The 14,345-nt window shown below is 37.9% G+C and overlaps 1 protein-coding gene across 7 annotated transcripts in view; it reads left to right on the top strand.

Annotated features, from left to right (window-relative positions):
• The first annotated feature begins 31 nt into the window (after positions 1-31).
• PPHLN1 (periphilin 1) overlaps positions 32-14,345 on the top strand; it is a 76,298-nt gene continuing 61,984 nt past the window's right edge. For 4 of the 7 annotated variants that reach the window (XM_063323129.1, XM_063323126.1, XM_063323131.1 and 1 more), the window contains exons 1-5: positions 32-154; positions 5,530-5,577; positions 6,710-6,801; positions 10,093-10,272; positions 11,151-11,212. In XM_063323129.1, coding sequence (XP_063179199.1) covers position 5,577; positions 6,710-6,801; positions 10,093-10,272; positions 11,151-11,212 — 335 coding nt within the window. In that variant the 5' untranslated portion in view covers positions 32-154; positions 5,530-5,576. The remainder of the gene's footprint in view (positions 155-5,529; positions 5,578-6,709; positions 6,802-10,092; positions 10,273-11,150; positions 11,213-14,345) is intronic. The other 3 variants (XM_063323128.1, XM_063323132.1, XM_063323127.1) reach the window with 2 other exon arrangements.

Here is a 14,345-nt window from a genome sequence, read left to right as displayed (position 1 = left end):
GCCCGGCCCCCGCCCAATAGGCGGTGGGGATGGCGGAAGGAAGGCGGGTGCTTCCGGCAACGTCTGGGGAGCGCCGGAAGCGGCGGGTGGAGGCGTGGAGCGGAGCGGCGCCAGGTAGGGGAGCCGCCTGCCCCGCCGCGGCAGCGGGCGGCAGGTGAGTGGTGGAGGCTGGCGGCGGTCTGTGCCCGCGGGGGCTGGCGCGGAGCCGGTTGTCTCCTGTCCCTCTTCTGTGGAGCGAACGCGGCGCTTCGTCGTGTCGGAGCCGATGGCGCGGCCCGCGGGCTCCGGGGGTGGCGGCCCTGTGAGGCGGGTCGGCGTAGCGGGGCGCGGGAAGGGGCCCGCCTCCCCTCCCCGGTGCGCCTCGCGTTGCTCGGGCGGCGTCTGAGGCGTTTGTGAGGCCCGTCCCGGAAGAGGGAACCCCCGGGGGGGGACTTTAGGAGCGGGGGCCCCGCATCCCGCCCTCGCGGGGAGCCCGTGGCGTGGGGCAGGATACCTGGCGGCCCCGGGTTGCTCGGAAGTTGGGATGAAGGGAAGCGGCGGGGCAGGAGGGAGGGAAGGAAGGAAGGAAGGGTAGACTCCTCCGGGTGGGCGGCTGCTTTGTCAGCACCGAGGGTGGCTTTTATAAACCTTGTCTTTTAGTCCTTTTTAAAACCCGTGCGTGACAGAAGACTTTGATTCTCAGTTTAATTTGCCTTTTTTTTTTTTTTTTTTTGCTTTGAAGAGAAGGATATTACTACTTTTGCATACTTCTAAGAGTTATTTTAAACTTTAATAACTAGCAATGAGTGTTTGAGGGTTTATGAACTCCATCGTAAACACTTCCAGTGAGGTGTCTTGTGGGTATGATGGTGTAGCATCACTATCTTTATGTTTCTAGAGGGATAAATACACATAAATAACACACATTAGTGTGTCAGCTGATTTCCTCGAAAGTAGTAGAGTAAATCTTTACACTTTAGCCTGGCAATAGGGTGTCCTGTAATATATTTAAAGTCTTTATTAGTATTTAAACGCTTTAAGTCTGCTCTTCGTGGCTCTTTGTTCTCACTCACACTCCTTCAGTAGGCTCTTTACTATGCCTTAGAGGTTTTCATGGATAGTCTTATAATAATTCTTTATCTGAGGTGTCTGGGACTTCAAGGGAATAAAAAATGTCAGAAATACACAACAAGATGTGGGAACCCAGGGAATATATGCAGGCAATGGGTAGGGTTTGATACATTTGTTTTCCCTGGCTGAAACATTCCGAGTTGGTTAGTACTTTCAAGTGTAAATGTTGAAAGTTTTGACCTGTTAAGACAACAGTGTGGTGAGCTGATGTATTTTGTTGTCAAAATGTTTGTGCTGTGAGATGGAAAGGCATGGTGCGGGGGGTTGATCCATACAGTTGTTTGCGTTGAGGCTGCAAGCAGAGCAGCCCCGTTGCGGCCTGGCAGAACGTTCTTTTTGTAGCATTGACACCGATGAAGGACGGGGCATTGGTAACTGCAGGTGTTCAGGCAAAGATAAGCGCTAACACATCAGTCACTGTATTAAAATAACCCCCGATGAATTACCTCCATTTCTCTTGCTCACACTGATATATTAGAATGATGTCATGAGAAAACTGAACCAGTGGGATTGTAAATCCTCATCATAATGCTGCTGCTTTTAATACTTTTATTCAGCTTACACATTTCTGACTTTTTTCCTTTTTGAGGTGAGAGTTAATGTGACTTTTCTGGTCAGTGCATTTTTCTTTTTCTTTTTTTTTTTTTTTCTTTGTCTTATTTTAAGTCAAAATTATTGTGAACAGATGAGGAAAGATTGAAGAAAGCCTTTTCCTTCAGGTTGTTTGGTATCTAGACTGAATATGCCTAGACTTGTTGCAGTCATGTTTCTAATTGCTTTTGAAAATCTTATAGCCTAGTATTTGTTATTAGGAAGAGATGGATTCTCTTTGTAGCCCTGTTTTTTCTCACTGGCTCCCTCACAGTATTTTATGTACTCTCATGGTAGATTTTTCCTTCTGCTCTTGAACTTCTGCTTTTTCATCTTAACGATAAAGGACTATATCTATTCAGTGTTTTCTGCCTGTCCCAAGGATGGGGGGAGGAGGAGAAAGTTACTTTTTTATTCCCAAACTCAGTTTTATCTGTCTTGCCTCCTGTCTAGGCAAGAGATACTGGAATACCTTTGAAGCACTATCCAATACAGATTCTAGTTGTTAGAAGGAAAACCAGTGTTTTCTATCTTTAATGTCCTCAAAGCAGCAACTGTTGTAAAATTTGCCATGATATTTCTAATAAGTTACAATTCTCTAGGTCTTACTCATACAAAAGTGTCTAAGCTTTTTTTTGAGAGCTTTCCGAAGCGGAGGAGAGACACAACTGGCCCACATTTGTCAATCTCTGCTGTTTGTCAAAGTAACAGTATAAAACCAGATGTATGGCAGTAGCAAGAGTTACTGCAGCTGCCTGCCTCTGCATTTACAGCACAGCATTGGTTTTATGCTTTGTTCACATACAGCAAGATGTAGCCATCTGGGTTAGAAAGCTGTATGTTTTTGAAACAAAAAAGTAGATTCTGCAGAAGGTTGATAGCACACACTGCACAATTATGGATCCTGGAGAGGTAGATATTTTCAGCTGTGATGAAAGTTAATGGCACAAATAAGTGCAGACGGAAAAGAACTGTGTACAAAAACTTGCAGAATACTGGAGTGCTTTTGCAAATATGTCAGCTTTTTTTACCATATATTATTTAGAAAGCAAAAAAAATAAAAAATTAGTGATAGATAAAGAAAACCCAGTTGTACAAAAAAAATTCTGAAGTGTAAGTGACCCATGTAGTCTGTTTGATGAAGAAACTCTTTTTATATTACATCAGTTATACTAGCGTAGAGCAAGACATGGTGCTGTGATAATCGGAGCAAAGCCATTCTTGGCACCTGGCCACAGTGGAGCAGCTTGCGCTGCGTTAATAGAATGGCTTCTGTGTATGCTGGAGTGTCTCTATTTGAGAAAATAAAGACCTCGCTTTAGGGAAAACAGTTGCCTCTGATCAAAAACAGGAAGAGATTCTTTAAATTAATATCACAAGTAACTGTGTAATATATATTATATTACAGAAATATCAACAACCTTTGCTGTATTTCCTAATAGAAAATAGTCAATGTGAGTGACAATGGTGTAAGGTGTGAAACAAAAATAGGTGGGGTTTTTTTCAGTCTTTGTTTTAGAACAACTTTGTACTGAGAGAACAGATGGATCTAAATGTAGCGTAGTAAACTTGAGGTTTGATCTCTTGAATCCTTGTTAATGAAATCTTCTGATATTGATCTAAAGAGTTTAGTCTCTTCATGGCTGTTATTAAAGCTGTGTTAGGTCACGTCATTTAAGAAATGGAGATTTTTTTTTTCTGTAGAAACAGATGAAATGTGCTCAGGATGCTGGGAAATGCATTTTCCTCCCTTCAAACACTTTTTTTTTTTTCTTCTGGTATTTTCAAATGCATCCTTGCTTTATCTCGTTGGTCTCAGCTAAAATTTGTCTGTTTAGTCTTACAAAATTGGTCTCCTACATTTTTGCTTACCATCATTTTTAGGAATGTACTTGATGATTGATTCTATTTGATTAATTGTCTTCATTTCATTCCTCTAAATACAAAATATTCTGAGGTATTTTTTTCCACCTTCATACTTACTTCTTGTCTGATGTAATTGTGTAATATTTTTTTTCTTCTGTTTGTTGGCTTTTGTGATAGTATATCTCTGCCTTTTTTCCAGCTTGTGTTTTTGTTTTGCCAAAATACTGGTGATGTTTCTTGCTAGTTTCAGCGAGGTCCATCAACAGTGATACAGCTGGGAGTGGTTTTTATCAGCCTTGCTGCCTGACCATATAGCAGAGCGCGTACATGAATGTCAGTGCCTGCTGTCAGTGATGTGTGTGGGGACGTTGGAGGTGGCTTGACTGATAGGGCAGCATAATGTGAAAGTTTTCACCTAGCTTCAGTGGCATGTGTTTGAAACGTGCTGCTTTTTGGACATTGTGTTTAGTTAACAATTTCAGTAACTGCCGTGGACAGCAGGGCATGGACACTACTGTATTTGTTAAAATGCAAGAAAAAACCAAACCACTTGAAAACCTTGTCTGAACCCAGCTTCTGATACTTGCTGTTGGTCCAAAAGCTGAGTGAGGCTCGCCATCGGGTACCAAAGTCTATGTGGATGTGAGGGGCGGGTGGGCTGTGGATGAGCAGGGGTGGGAGCAGGCACCCCAGGAGGCTCAGGCACTCACCAGCCATAAGCAGGTATGGACAGAAGGAGTGGTCTACCTTGGGGCAAGGGCTGGGCTTCAGGGACCAGGGGCAAAGTGTTTTGAGAAAAGAGCGCGTGATGCTGTTTCAGGGGAATGATTTTGTCTTGCCTCGGCTAATTTTGTCCCTCCCAGTACATGTAAAACACAGGAGTATTCGGGTGCTGTTCTAGATACAAAGAAGAGAGGACTGCGAGGACCGTGTCAGAGCAGATAGAGCATCCTCCTGGTGACATGGGAAGGAGAGGGCACAGGGTCGGCCTAAGAACAGTTAATGCACATATAGCCCCTGGTATGAATTTTTAAGGCTTTAGCAAAAGTCCCTGAAGTAGAGAATGAAGAAAAGTTTGAGGCAGGTACTGTGAAAGTGCCAGGAAGGTGCTTCTGATGGATACGCCTGAAAAACAAACACAGCAATATGAGCAGTGGTTTCAGAATTGGTAACTGCTACGCAGAGCGCGCTGGCAAGGGCAGGGACAGCAAACCCTCTAGCTCTTACCCATACCAAAACCAGCACCAACCAAACTCTGTTGGTTTAATCAGCTTTTGATTTATAACCTGTGTCTACATCAGATTAGTCCTGTGTCTTGGTTATGGAATGAACTTAAGGTCAAGTCTGTTATAAAATGGGACAAAGTTTTAAGAAGATATTCTGGTTTATTTGTACCAGTGCTAGGGTCAAAATCTCTGAACATGAAGGCTTAGTGTAGTTGAGGAAAGAGCTACTTCATCAGGATTTAATATCTGTTACCAAAGGAAAAGCATTTTGTTAAATGAAACTTTTCATTAGCTTATCACGTGCAACTGAGTCTTATTTTTCTGTACTTAATGATATTGAAAGGCAGTTAAATAAATATAAGTGAATATATTAAATGCTTTTCTGAGCTTTTTTAAGAAAGCATTTACAGTAGTTTCCAAAAGCCTTTGCTAACAAGTGAAAGAAAAACTGAGACTTGAGATAGTGAGTAAAAGATGACAAATGGAATCTATTAGGAAAGTGTTAATAATTTGTCATGGGAAGTTTTTTGATATTGTGAATTCATCTCAGTCACTCATATTCTTTCCTAATTGAGTGTAGTAGTAGTTCAGTAGTAATTCTGTACTAGTTCAGATAGGTCATGGGGGATATGCGGTTGAAAGATTTAGATTTTAAATGTCTGTATTACTTAAAAGAAAAAAATATACTTAAGAATATTTATACATTTTTTTTGCTAACCAGTTTTTTTTTTTGTAGGTAATTGAATGGGTCTTCAGAAGCAGAGTTGCTAAAACTGGCAGAAAAGTAAGATGCAAGCATTGGTTGTTTTTCCCAGAAGTACATGTCTGACTTAGTGCTACCTCTGTTTACAGTTAATAAACCCTTTTGTCATGTTGATTCTTAACATCTGTAATAATCACTATTTTTATAGAGCCTCATAAGTCTATTTCCAGTTAAGTGTTTTTATTTTGTGGAAGTAGATAATGTTATGTATTTCTCCTGAATAAGTCCTGCGTGTTTTTTTTTCTTATTGAATATTTTTAATAGCTAGAACTACCACTGTGAAGGACAACTTTGAAGAATGTAATTCTAGCAATTTCTTATCTATTTTCAATGATATATATAGTATACAACTTGTCACCTTTATAATAATCAGAAAGGTTTCAACTCCTCAAGTTTGTGCTGTCTAACATAGCATGACTGGAATCTCTTGTAGTGATGGTTTGTTTCTGCCTGTATTTAATTACTAATTTTGACTTTGAATTTAATGTTGACCTTTTCCTGGAAAGAAGATTTTTTTTGTTGTAGTTGTTCTGCTAGCTCCCAATATGAACCAGGAGAAATCTACATGTTAAGATTGCATTTCATTCATGTATTCAAAACATGTAGCTTTGTGCTAACTGAATGATGTGTTGTGTTTTAACTGCTTTCCAGATGATTGAGATGATGAAATAATTCAATCAAAGTTTTTATATTATATAGAAAAGTAGAAATTTTTCAGTCTAATAAATGGGAGTTGAACTCTTTTTTTAAAAAAAAGTCTGCTATTTTTAGCAGAACAATATCAAAGTTGCTCTAAGTTATGTGTGTATGAATTTATATGTACAGCTGGTATTTGCAATGTGCATTTATTTCAATAGTGCTGTTTATAGTAGCTGGAAGTCCTGTAATTGTACTGATTATACAGCACTGATTTCCATTTTTTAAGTTGTTCTTGCACATACTGTGAGTTATTTTTGCTTAAAGTTCATTAATTACATTCTATAGCTAGATAGACTTAATTTTAAAGGGCTAATTAAAAAAAGTGTATGTACAGGGCTTGTGCATAATATGTTATATTGGGAGAAGTCTGGGAACCTTTATTTCTATGCTCACTATCCTTTCGTCTATTCATAATGAGTGTGGTTTTGGCTAATTGGATTTTTATTGTGTTTAGTGGCGTATCGAAGAGATGAAATGTGGTCTGAAGGGCGGTATGACTATGAAAGAGTTCCAAGAGAACGTCTCCCTCCAAGGATTCATCCTGACGTAAGTGTATAGTATGTTTCGTTAGCATTACACCATTATAATATACCTTTATACCATGTCTTGTACTATAAGGGCTGGTTTTATGTACATATTTAAGTTCCTAGTATACCCCAAGTTCCATTCTTTTCTGGTTCATTTAAGACAACAATCTAGCAAATGGATCTGCACAGAGATAATAGGATGACTACAAAACTAAGTTTTGTATTTTTTTTCAAATCTGTTGAAAATGTTTTAGAATATTTGTATTTTGATAAATTGATTTTTTTTTTTGTGTAGTTCTTTGTGTTAAGCACAAGATTCTTAATAACTTCTGGAGAACCAAAGGCCATACTATGTTGTACAGGCTTTTTTTTAATGTTAATACATCTTTGAAGTGACTTGAGGCAGTAAAATGACTACTTTCAATATTGTTCTTGTCAGCGATGCAGGGTTTTTTTATGATGTGTAAAGTATAGAAGGAAGTGTTTATAACAAATGTTGAAAATACATCTTTGCTAAAGAAATTGGGTTTTGTAGCCTTGTAAGCGAAATGCTTTCAAGAAGAGTGTCAACGGAAATCTACTTTATAGACATGGAGACTGTATGTTATGCTTGTAAAAGCAAACACAGAAGCTATGCTTACTCTGCTGTAGAATAATTTTAGAAAGCTTTTAGAAAAACTCTGTGCCAAAGAGTTGGGTAAAATTATTTTTATTTTTTTCTCTTTTGTCTGAAGTCTCTAAAGAAGGACAAAAACAGGTTGTAGCTTTGTCTTTTGAGCTATTACACCTTAAATAGAACTTTAAGAATACTTTTCAGTCTGTTTATTTACATATGCATTCGTACATTCAGTAATGCATACATTTAGTAAAATAAAATTTCATGTACGTGTGTCTGTTATTTGGCTTTTCTGTTAAGGCTTTTAAATATCGGAATAACAGCACAGCTGATTGAGTGTACTTTCTGGGTTCCCTCTACCGTATTTTCGGCTTGTTTTGGAAGCGTACCAGTGTTGGTATGTTGGTAACTGGTTAGGTACTCTTCTCTACTGAGTACTGTATTAGTATTTGTCTGCTCTGTGACATTTTTAACTCTCTCTACAGGTAACAAAAAAATTTCTGTGTTTTCAGGAACTGAAAATCAGATAAGTTTGCACAGGGTATTTAGTCAGCTGTTTCTCCAAAATATTTACCAGAAATAGGACACCAGGAAAGGCAGAATGTATTTTCACAGATGTATATTTTTAATCAACTTTTGACTTGGCTAACACACGGCTAATTTAATTTAACGATTGCAACAGTGGCATTCCTAAATTCTTTTAGTCTTTCAAACTGTCCATGGAACAATGCATGGCATATGCATTATGAAAATTTGCTTTAAAATTTAAAAGATGTGATGCACTTGTTTTGATGCAAGAACTAAGTAGATAGTTCAATGCTAGCTTTATATTACATGTGTTTGGAGCTGGGGATGAAGGGACTAGCAGAATACACTCATCTATCACAATCAGTACTATCCAAAACACCACCCCCAGTAGCTGGGCAAACCAAGATTTGGTGTCTCTCTGCCTTACTGAAAGAAGGACGTGAAGCTCCTCATACAGCTCTGCTGATTCAAGATAGTTGGCAAGCAGTTTCTCTCCATGTAAGCCTTTGTCATTGTATCTGTGTCCACCTTTACAGGTCTTTTACTGACTTAATTTTGACTAGACAATTAAAATCGAATTAATTTATTCAATCTATGAACATGCATAGCATTTGCTGACAGGTTAATATGTTGGAGCCGAGACATGCCAGTGATACAGAATGAAGTATCTCGTTTGGGAGAGCAAGAGACTTATCCTAATCTAAATCATGTGCTAATTATATGTCTAGTATAGATTATAGTAGAAATACGTGCTTTCAGATCCTGCTAAACAACATAAAGTTGCAAGGGCTTGGCACAATTAACTGTAAGTGGGTACACCTTGAGCTTTCAGGTAACTGTCCTTCTGTATGTCGGTATAGTTATGGGATGGGCACTTCCGGATGAGGATAAAGCCCTGAGCAGTTTGATTTTAGCTTCAGAGTACATCTTCTTTGTAAGACACTAAACTGGAAAAAAAAAACACCCAGCAAAAAAAATGTGGAGGATGTTTAACGAGGTGCGGGTAGATGAAACATTGTGGCTGTGTATGAATATGTATGTAGTCTCTGCTTTGCATCAGTGTGGCTGTAGGTTGGCTTTGGGTTGCCCTCTAGTGAATTTGTTGGGTGGTCTCTGAAATCAGAACTAACTTTTTTTTTTGCACGGTAATATTTAACAGTTTATGAATTTAATGTATTTTTCTACAAAAAGTATTGCTGCATTATGTTGTGACTTCTATTACTATTAAAAAAATTATCTTTCCCCCCACTTCCAAATTGCACATGCTCACTCAAGTCTCTGCATTTATAGCTTGTGTTTTTAAGGCCCATAGGAAATATATCTTGGTAAAGGATGAAGACTTAAAATACAAGATCTTGCATTCATGCTTTCATTTGCTTTTTATTTTCAGCTGGCTTATATAATACGTGGTTCTAGAAAACTGAATTTGTATCTCTTGCAACTGTGCAATTTGCGATTAATAAACAAAGGATTTCCTTGACTGGCAAATGGTGTATGACATTTTATTTGAAGGAAATACAATAAATTAATTTTGCATCCTAGCAAAATGCTATCTGAAAGTTGTAGTAAAAGAAAACCTGAGGGTGTTAAAACTGTCTCTGTCAGCTGAATCCTCATCTGCTGCATTGTAGTGAGAAGGTGTTTATCTATTCAGATTTTGAAGCAAGGACTGTCTTCGCTATAATCTCCATAGTGTGGAGGATGTTATTGACATTAAGAGAATTGTTAGTATTTTCAAATGGGCTCTCTGTTTTACAGGCTTACAGATGTAACTTTCTGTATTGAATTCTTAAGTTAATGTAAAAGTCTTTGGGAAATATATGTAGCTAATGCTTAAAAAGAAAAAAGTAGCTGATGCTACTGCTTTAAGCTTTCAAAGGAAACTTAAACCATGTTGACAAACGTCCCCCAATAATAAAACTTGTAATGCCTAAGGATTGCATATGAATGGTGTCCAGTTAGATTTAATAAGTTATTCCACCATCAGACTGGCATGATTGCTAATGTTTGTTGTTCCCATATGCTGTTTCAGCTTTAAGATTCTTATAGTCCCATATTTAGAAATAACTCGGGTTGTTTGTTTTTTGTTTTTTTTTTACTTTTGTGTATTCACTACAGATTTCCAGCTGTTAAAAGCCATATGATTTTGGTTTTTTTGTGGTTTAGGATGATTACCATAGGGTAGTAAACATTGTGCCCAAGAAACCACCGCTGCTCGAAAGACCTGGGGATGGGAATTACAGTCGGTATGATGATTACGGTCATGCTGAGTACAGAGACTATGAAGAGGGTCGCAGTTTTGCCCATGACCGAAGAAGTGGCCCTCCACACCGAGGTGTACGTAAGGTGATTCTTCTCACGTTTTTATGATGTTTATCTTATTAATTCTTGAATACTGAACAGTTAAAGTATTATTTCAGACAGAACATTGCAGTTCTCATGAGCGGAAACAGAATGAATAGAAAAAGCATCTAGGTTTTCATACTTGCTGCTTTTTTGCAGTTACTGTGCTTCTAAGACTTGTGATTATATGGTAATACGTGTTTGCTGCTTCGTATGGTTCCTAGCTACTCTATTGACGTAGACAGGGACCCTTGTCCAGCTCTGTGGAAATCTGTCTGAACTGCGAAAACAAAAGTGGCCAGAAGTCCTCTGTATGAATAGAAGAATGACTGCAAAATCTTTCTGTTTAACAAGTCCTTGCACACACAGCTTGTTGAATGTTTTCTGTCTATCCTTTTAATTCACACAGTTGTTCTTTATTTAAATTCTGTCATGGTGTTGAACGCATTTTTTTTCCCAGTAGCTGCACTTAAGTACAAAATTTATGCTCCCTTTGAAAGGTCATTTCTGCTGCTTCCTCCAACCCAGTTGTTTGAAATTTTGTAATTTCAAGCTAGTGATGATAATTTACATTTCAATGAGGAAAATTTTCTTTTTTTTAAGTCAGGGCCCATGTATACAGTTTGGAAATTTTTGCAGGTTTTGTGTTCTGTACAACATCTCAAAGTTGCTCTCCTTTGTATTAATAGAGGAAGAAAATAAGAGGAATGGGGTAGAGTGAGTAAACTGAGAGGAACTTTGCTATGAATGTTTAGTAGTTTATTTTAGCTCATTAAATGCTTTCGTTTTGCAGTAAGTAAGTACCATTTGGCAACTAACTGTACATTGCCTCTGGTGTTGAGATACACGTCACACAATTGTTTTGCACGTATGTTTTGCAGGATGAATCAGGATACAGATGGCCAAGGGATGATCATCCTATAAGTCGGCAGCCTGAGTACAGGTATTTTATAAGAATTTACAGTAGTGCCAGGCATCGGCTGGAACTCTTTAGAGCATTTTTCTTTCTTATCAAAACAGTCTGTAGAGCAGAGCAATGAAATGACAGGGATGTGGGAAAGGACATCTGTTGAAGTAAAAGACGACAGTGCAAAAGTGGTTTCTGGTTGTATTGTTTGAAGTACAAATTAAATAAATGGTATGACATGAAAGTCTCTATTTTAGCATTTGTTTAGTAAGGATAGGAGTCTTTGGGATGTTGGCCTGGGACTGTAAGTAATTTAGTGCATTTCCTTGATCAGTCATACTTTTTACATGACTTCAGAGAATTCTTTGGTCTAATACTGCAGTCACAGAAGCAAATACCTTAGGGCCGCAATACAGTGGAAGGATACCTGTGCCATTTTAAAGGCTGCTGGGGTGGATAATGGGATTGTGAAGTTTAGCGTAGCCTTGTTCTGACCTCCCTGTTTTCTCAGCTGGACGGATGAATTGGTATTTCCATCATACATTATATTCATTTCTGCAAGCACTTCTTAGTCTGTACCTCAAGTTCCCATCTGTGAGATGTAAGGAATAGTATTAAGCAGTAGGGCAGTAATATACATATGCCTGCAATGATGTTTGATATGGGATTATTCGGTATGATAAATAAAGTGCACAGGATAGTGTTACACTCAAAGTTTTTGGACAAGGATGAAACTCACAGTAAATATTCAGACAAGAATTAATTGTTAGTATAACTGAAATATAAACAGTCTAATCTAAGAATGTAATCTCATGGCTGTACTTTTATATGCCGCATTCTGTGTTTCCATTTCTCAAGGTGTCTGCTTTTATACCAGGCCAGTGTTTCTATATACTGCATTATGGTGTTAGTCATAAATATCTCATTCTACATAGAATAACTCCTTGTCACTGCTGTCTATATAAAACTGTGGTTGTACCATACAAAGATCAACAAAAGTAAACCAAGTTAGCTACAGAAACCTGGTCAGTTAGAAAAATTGCTGTTAAAACTGCACCAAGTTAAAAAAAGAAATTTCAGGCGGGTCAAGAAAAGCTCAGAGCAAGCCTGACAAGCTTGTGCAAAAGCCTCTGTCTTAAGGCCTTGCAAACTCAATATGAAGCTGATAGTAGCAATGGCAATACAGTGCTACAGGGCTACGCAGTTGCAGTAGATATCCATGGCTTTGAATGTGATGATTTAGACATAGCATAACTAGATTACTACGTAACTTCACCATAAAAAAAATTCTTCATATACCATAATGGTCTATGTGCACTAGACTTCTCTCAAAACTGCATTATTGGGACTAAAAACAATAGTAAAGGTTTTGAAAAGTAGTAAGTGTTCTATAGAAACTTGTGTAAAGATTCTTGCATCTTTTCCTTCCGGTTTAGAGGAATCAGAGTTGATTAAAGCTGTAAAAACTAAAAAAAGACTGAGAAGAATGAGTTAGTGCCAGGCAGCGTATTTTACACAGAACAAGAGTGGCACCCAGTGGTCAAAAATGTTGTCCTAAATGCATCCTGATTTCTTCCATTTAAACTGTGAGGATAAAATGTCAACTTGTTTTGTTGAAGGCTTTAAAAATGCTTTGCGTGGTAGGTGATAGTCCCATCGGAGTCTTTATTATGTATTTCAGAGTATGTAACTGTTACACAACTACAATAACACTACGGAAGAAATTCATAAAGATATTTGGTTCAGTTGAGGGTATGGGAATGTATTTGTGATTGAATGAAGCCCTCCTGATTTATTATACAAATATGTGTTAGCATGTCAGAAGTCTGATTGTACAAAAAGAGCACAGGAATAGTAAATAACCTGGGATATAAATTCCTGTGATCAGACTGCTAAACACTTGTAGCATTTCATGCTTGGTAATAAACTTAACTGTTTTTTGCATATTGCTCACTATTGAGCTATGTAGTGGATCTCAACAGAGGAAATCAAAGTACAGTACTTAGTATATGTTGTCTCCTGTGGTGAAAATGCTAATTACTTACCATTTCAAACACATTTGCACTAAAACCCATGAGATTAAAAAATGATTATATGCAAAATTCTTTCTCTTTGGTGTGGTGGAAGTTATTTTGGGTAAGTTGTTCCGGAGTACATATAAATTATTTTTTTTTTCTTTGAGGTAATAGAGGGAGATTTAAGATTACTTTAACCAGAAGTACTTCTTAAAAAAACTGCATGGAACATGGCTAAAACATAGTACAAAGTTAGATTTGTGAAGCTAAAGACACTCGGGAGACTGGTAAAGCTAATGGGTTTTTGTAGTCAGTACAGTGACTATAAATTCTAAAAAGAACAGCTCTTTTATTGACATAAATAATCCGTATTCTTGAGTATTTTTAAAAATAACTCAGCAGCTAAAAATGTGCTGTAAGAAGTCATTGTCAATATTATGTTTAGCATTTCCTTTTAAGCTTTAATCATTCACATTTTCCTGCTTTGATTTTTGGCAACTTAACTGTCAAAAAGTAGTTTCTGCTCTCTCCTTTCCATTTTTCTTCCTTTCTATCTTTTTTTGGAGTGCTGAAAAACATTACTTGAGATTCTCCCAAAGTAAAAGTAGCTGCTTACCTGGAATATCAAAAATCCTTAAATGATGCAGAATTTTGGGGGGTAAAAGTTTCCCATGTTGAAGAAGCCATCTGTTAGGGGTTTTTTGAGTGGTGTTTGGGTTTTTTTGCTGTTGTTGTTTCTTTTGTGGATTTTTTTTTTTTTTAAGCTTCTTGCCTTTTCCTTAAAAATAGGAAGTGCTTGCTTACTTAGCGGTCGCATAGCTGTGGCTTGAGCTGTGATACGTCCACTGACCAGCAGCAATTCTCCATGCGTGACAGGAGGATTGTTGAGGTTCTAGCACTTTGCTTAGCTGTCTTTTTTTCTTGCCTTCTTTCTTCTTATGGACTTATGCTCCAATTTCCAAGCAGCTGTCATTTGCCAGTAGTCTACAATTAAGCGGAGCATTACTGATCTTTCTGCTCTTTCCTGGACCACTCAAGAATTGAGAGTTGTTAGCCCTGTTTTATACTATGCTGAGTGAACAGCTGTCATTCTGACCATGACTTCGTTATTGCAGTATCATTTTTTTATATGTAAAAAATGAAGTAATTCAGAG

The sequence above is a fragment of the Chroicocephalus ridibundus genome, chromosome 1, assembly GCF_963924245.1.
Source record: "Chroicocephalus ridibundus chromosome 1, bChrRid1.1, whole genome shotgun sequence".
Lineage (NCBI taxonomy): Eukaryota > Metazoa > Chordata > Aves > Charadriiformes > Laridae > Chroicocephalus > Chroicocephalus ridibundus.
Note: the sequence above shows the minus strand (reverse complement) of the source record. Positions and strands in the feature narration are given on the sequence as shown.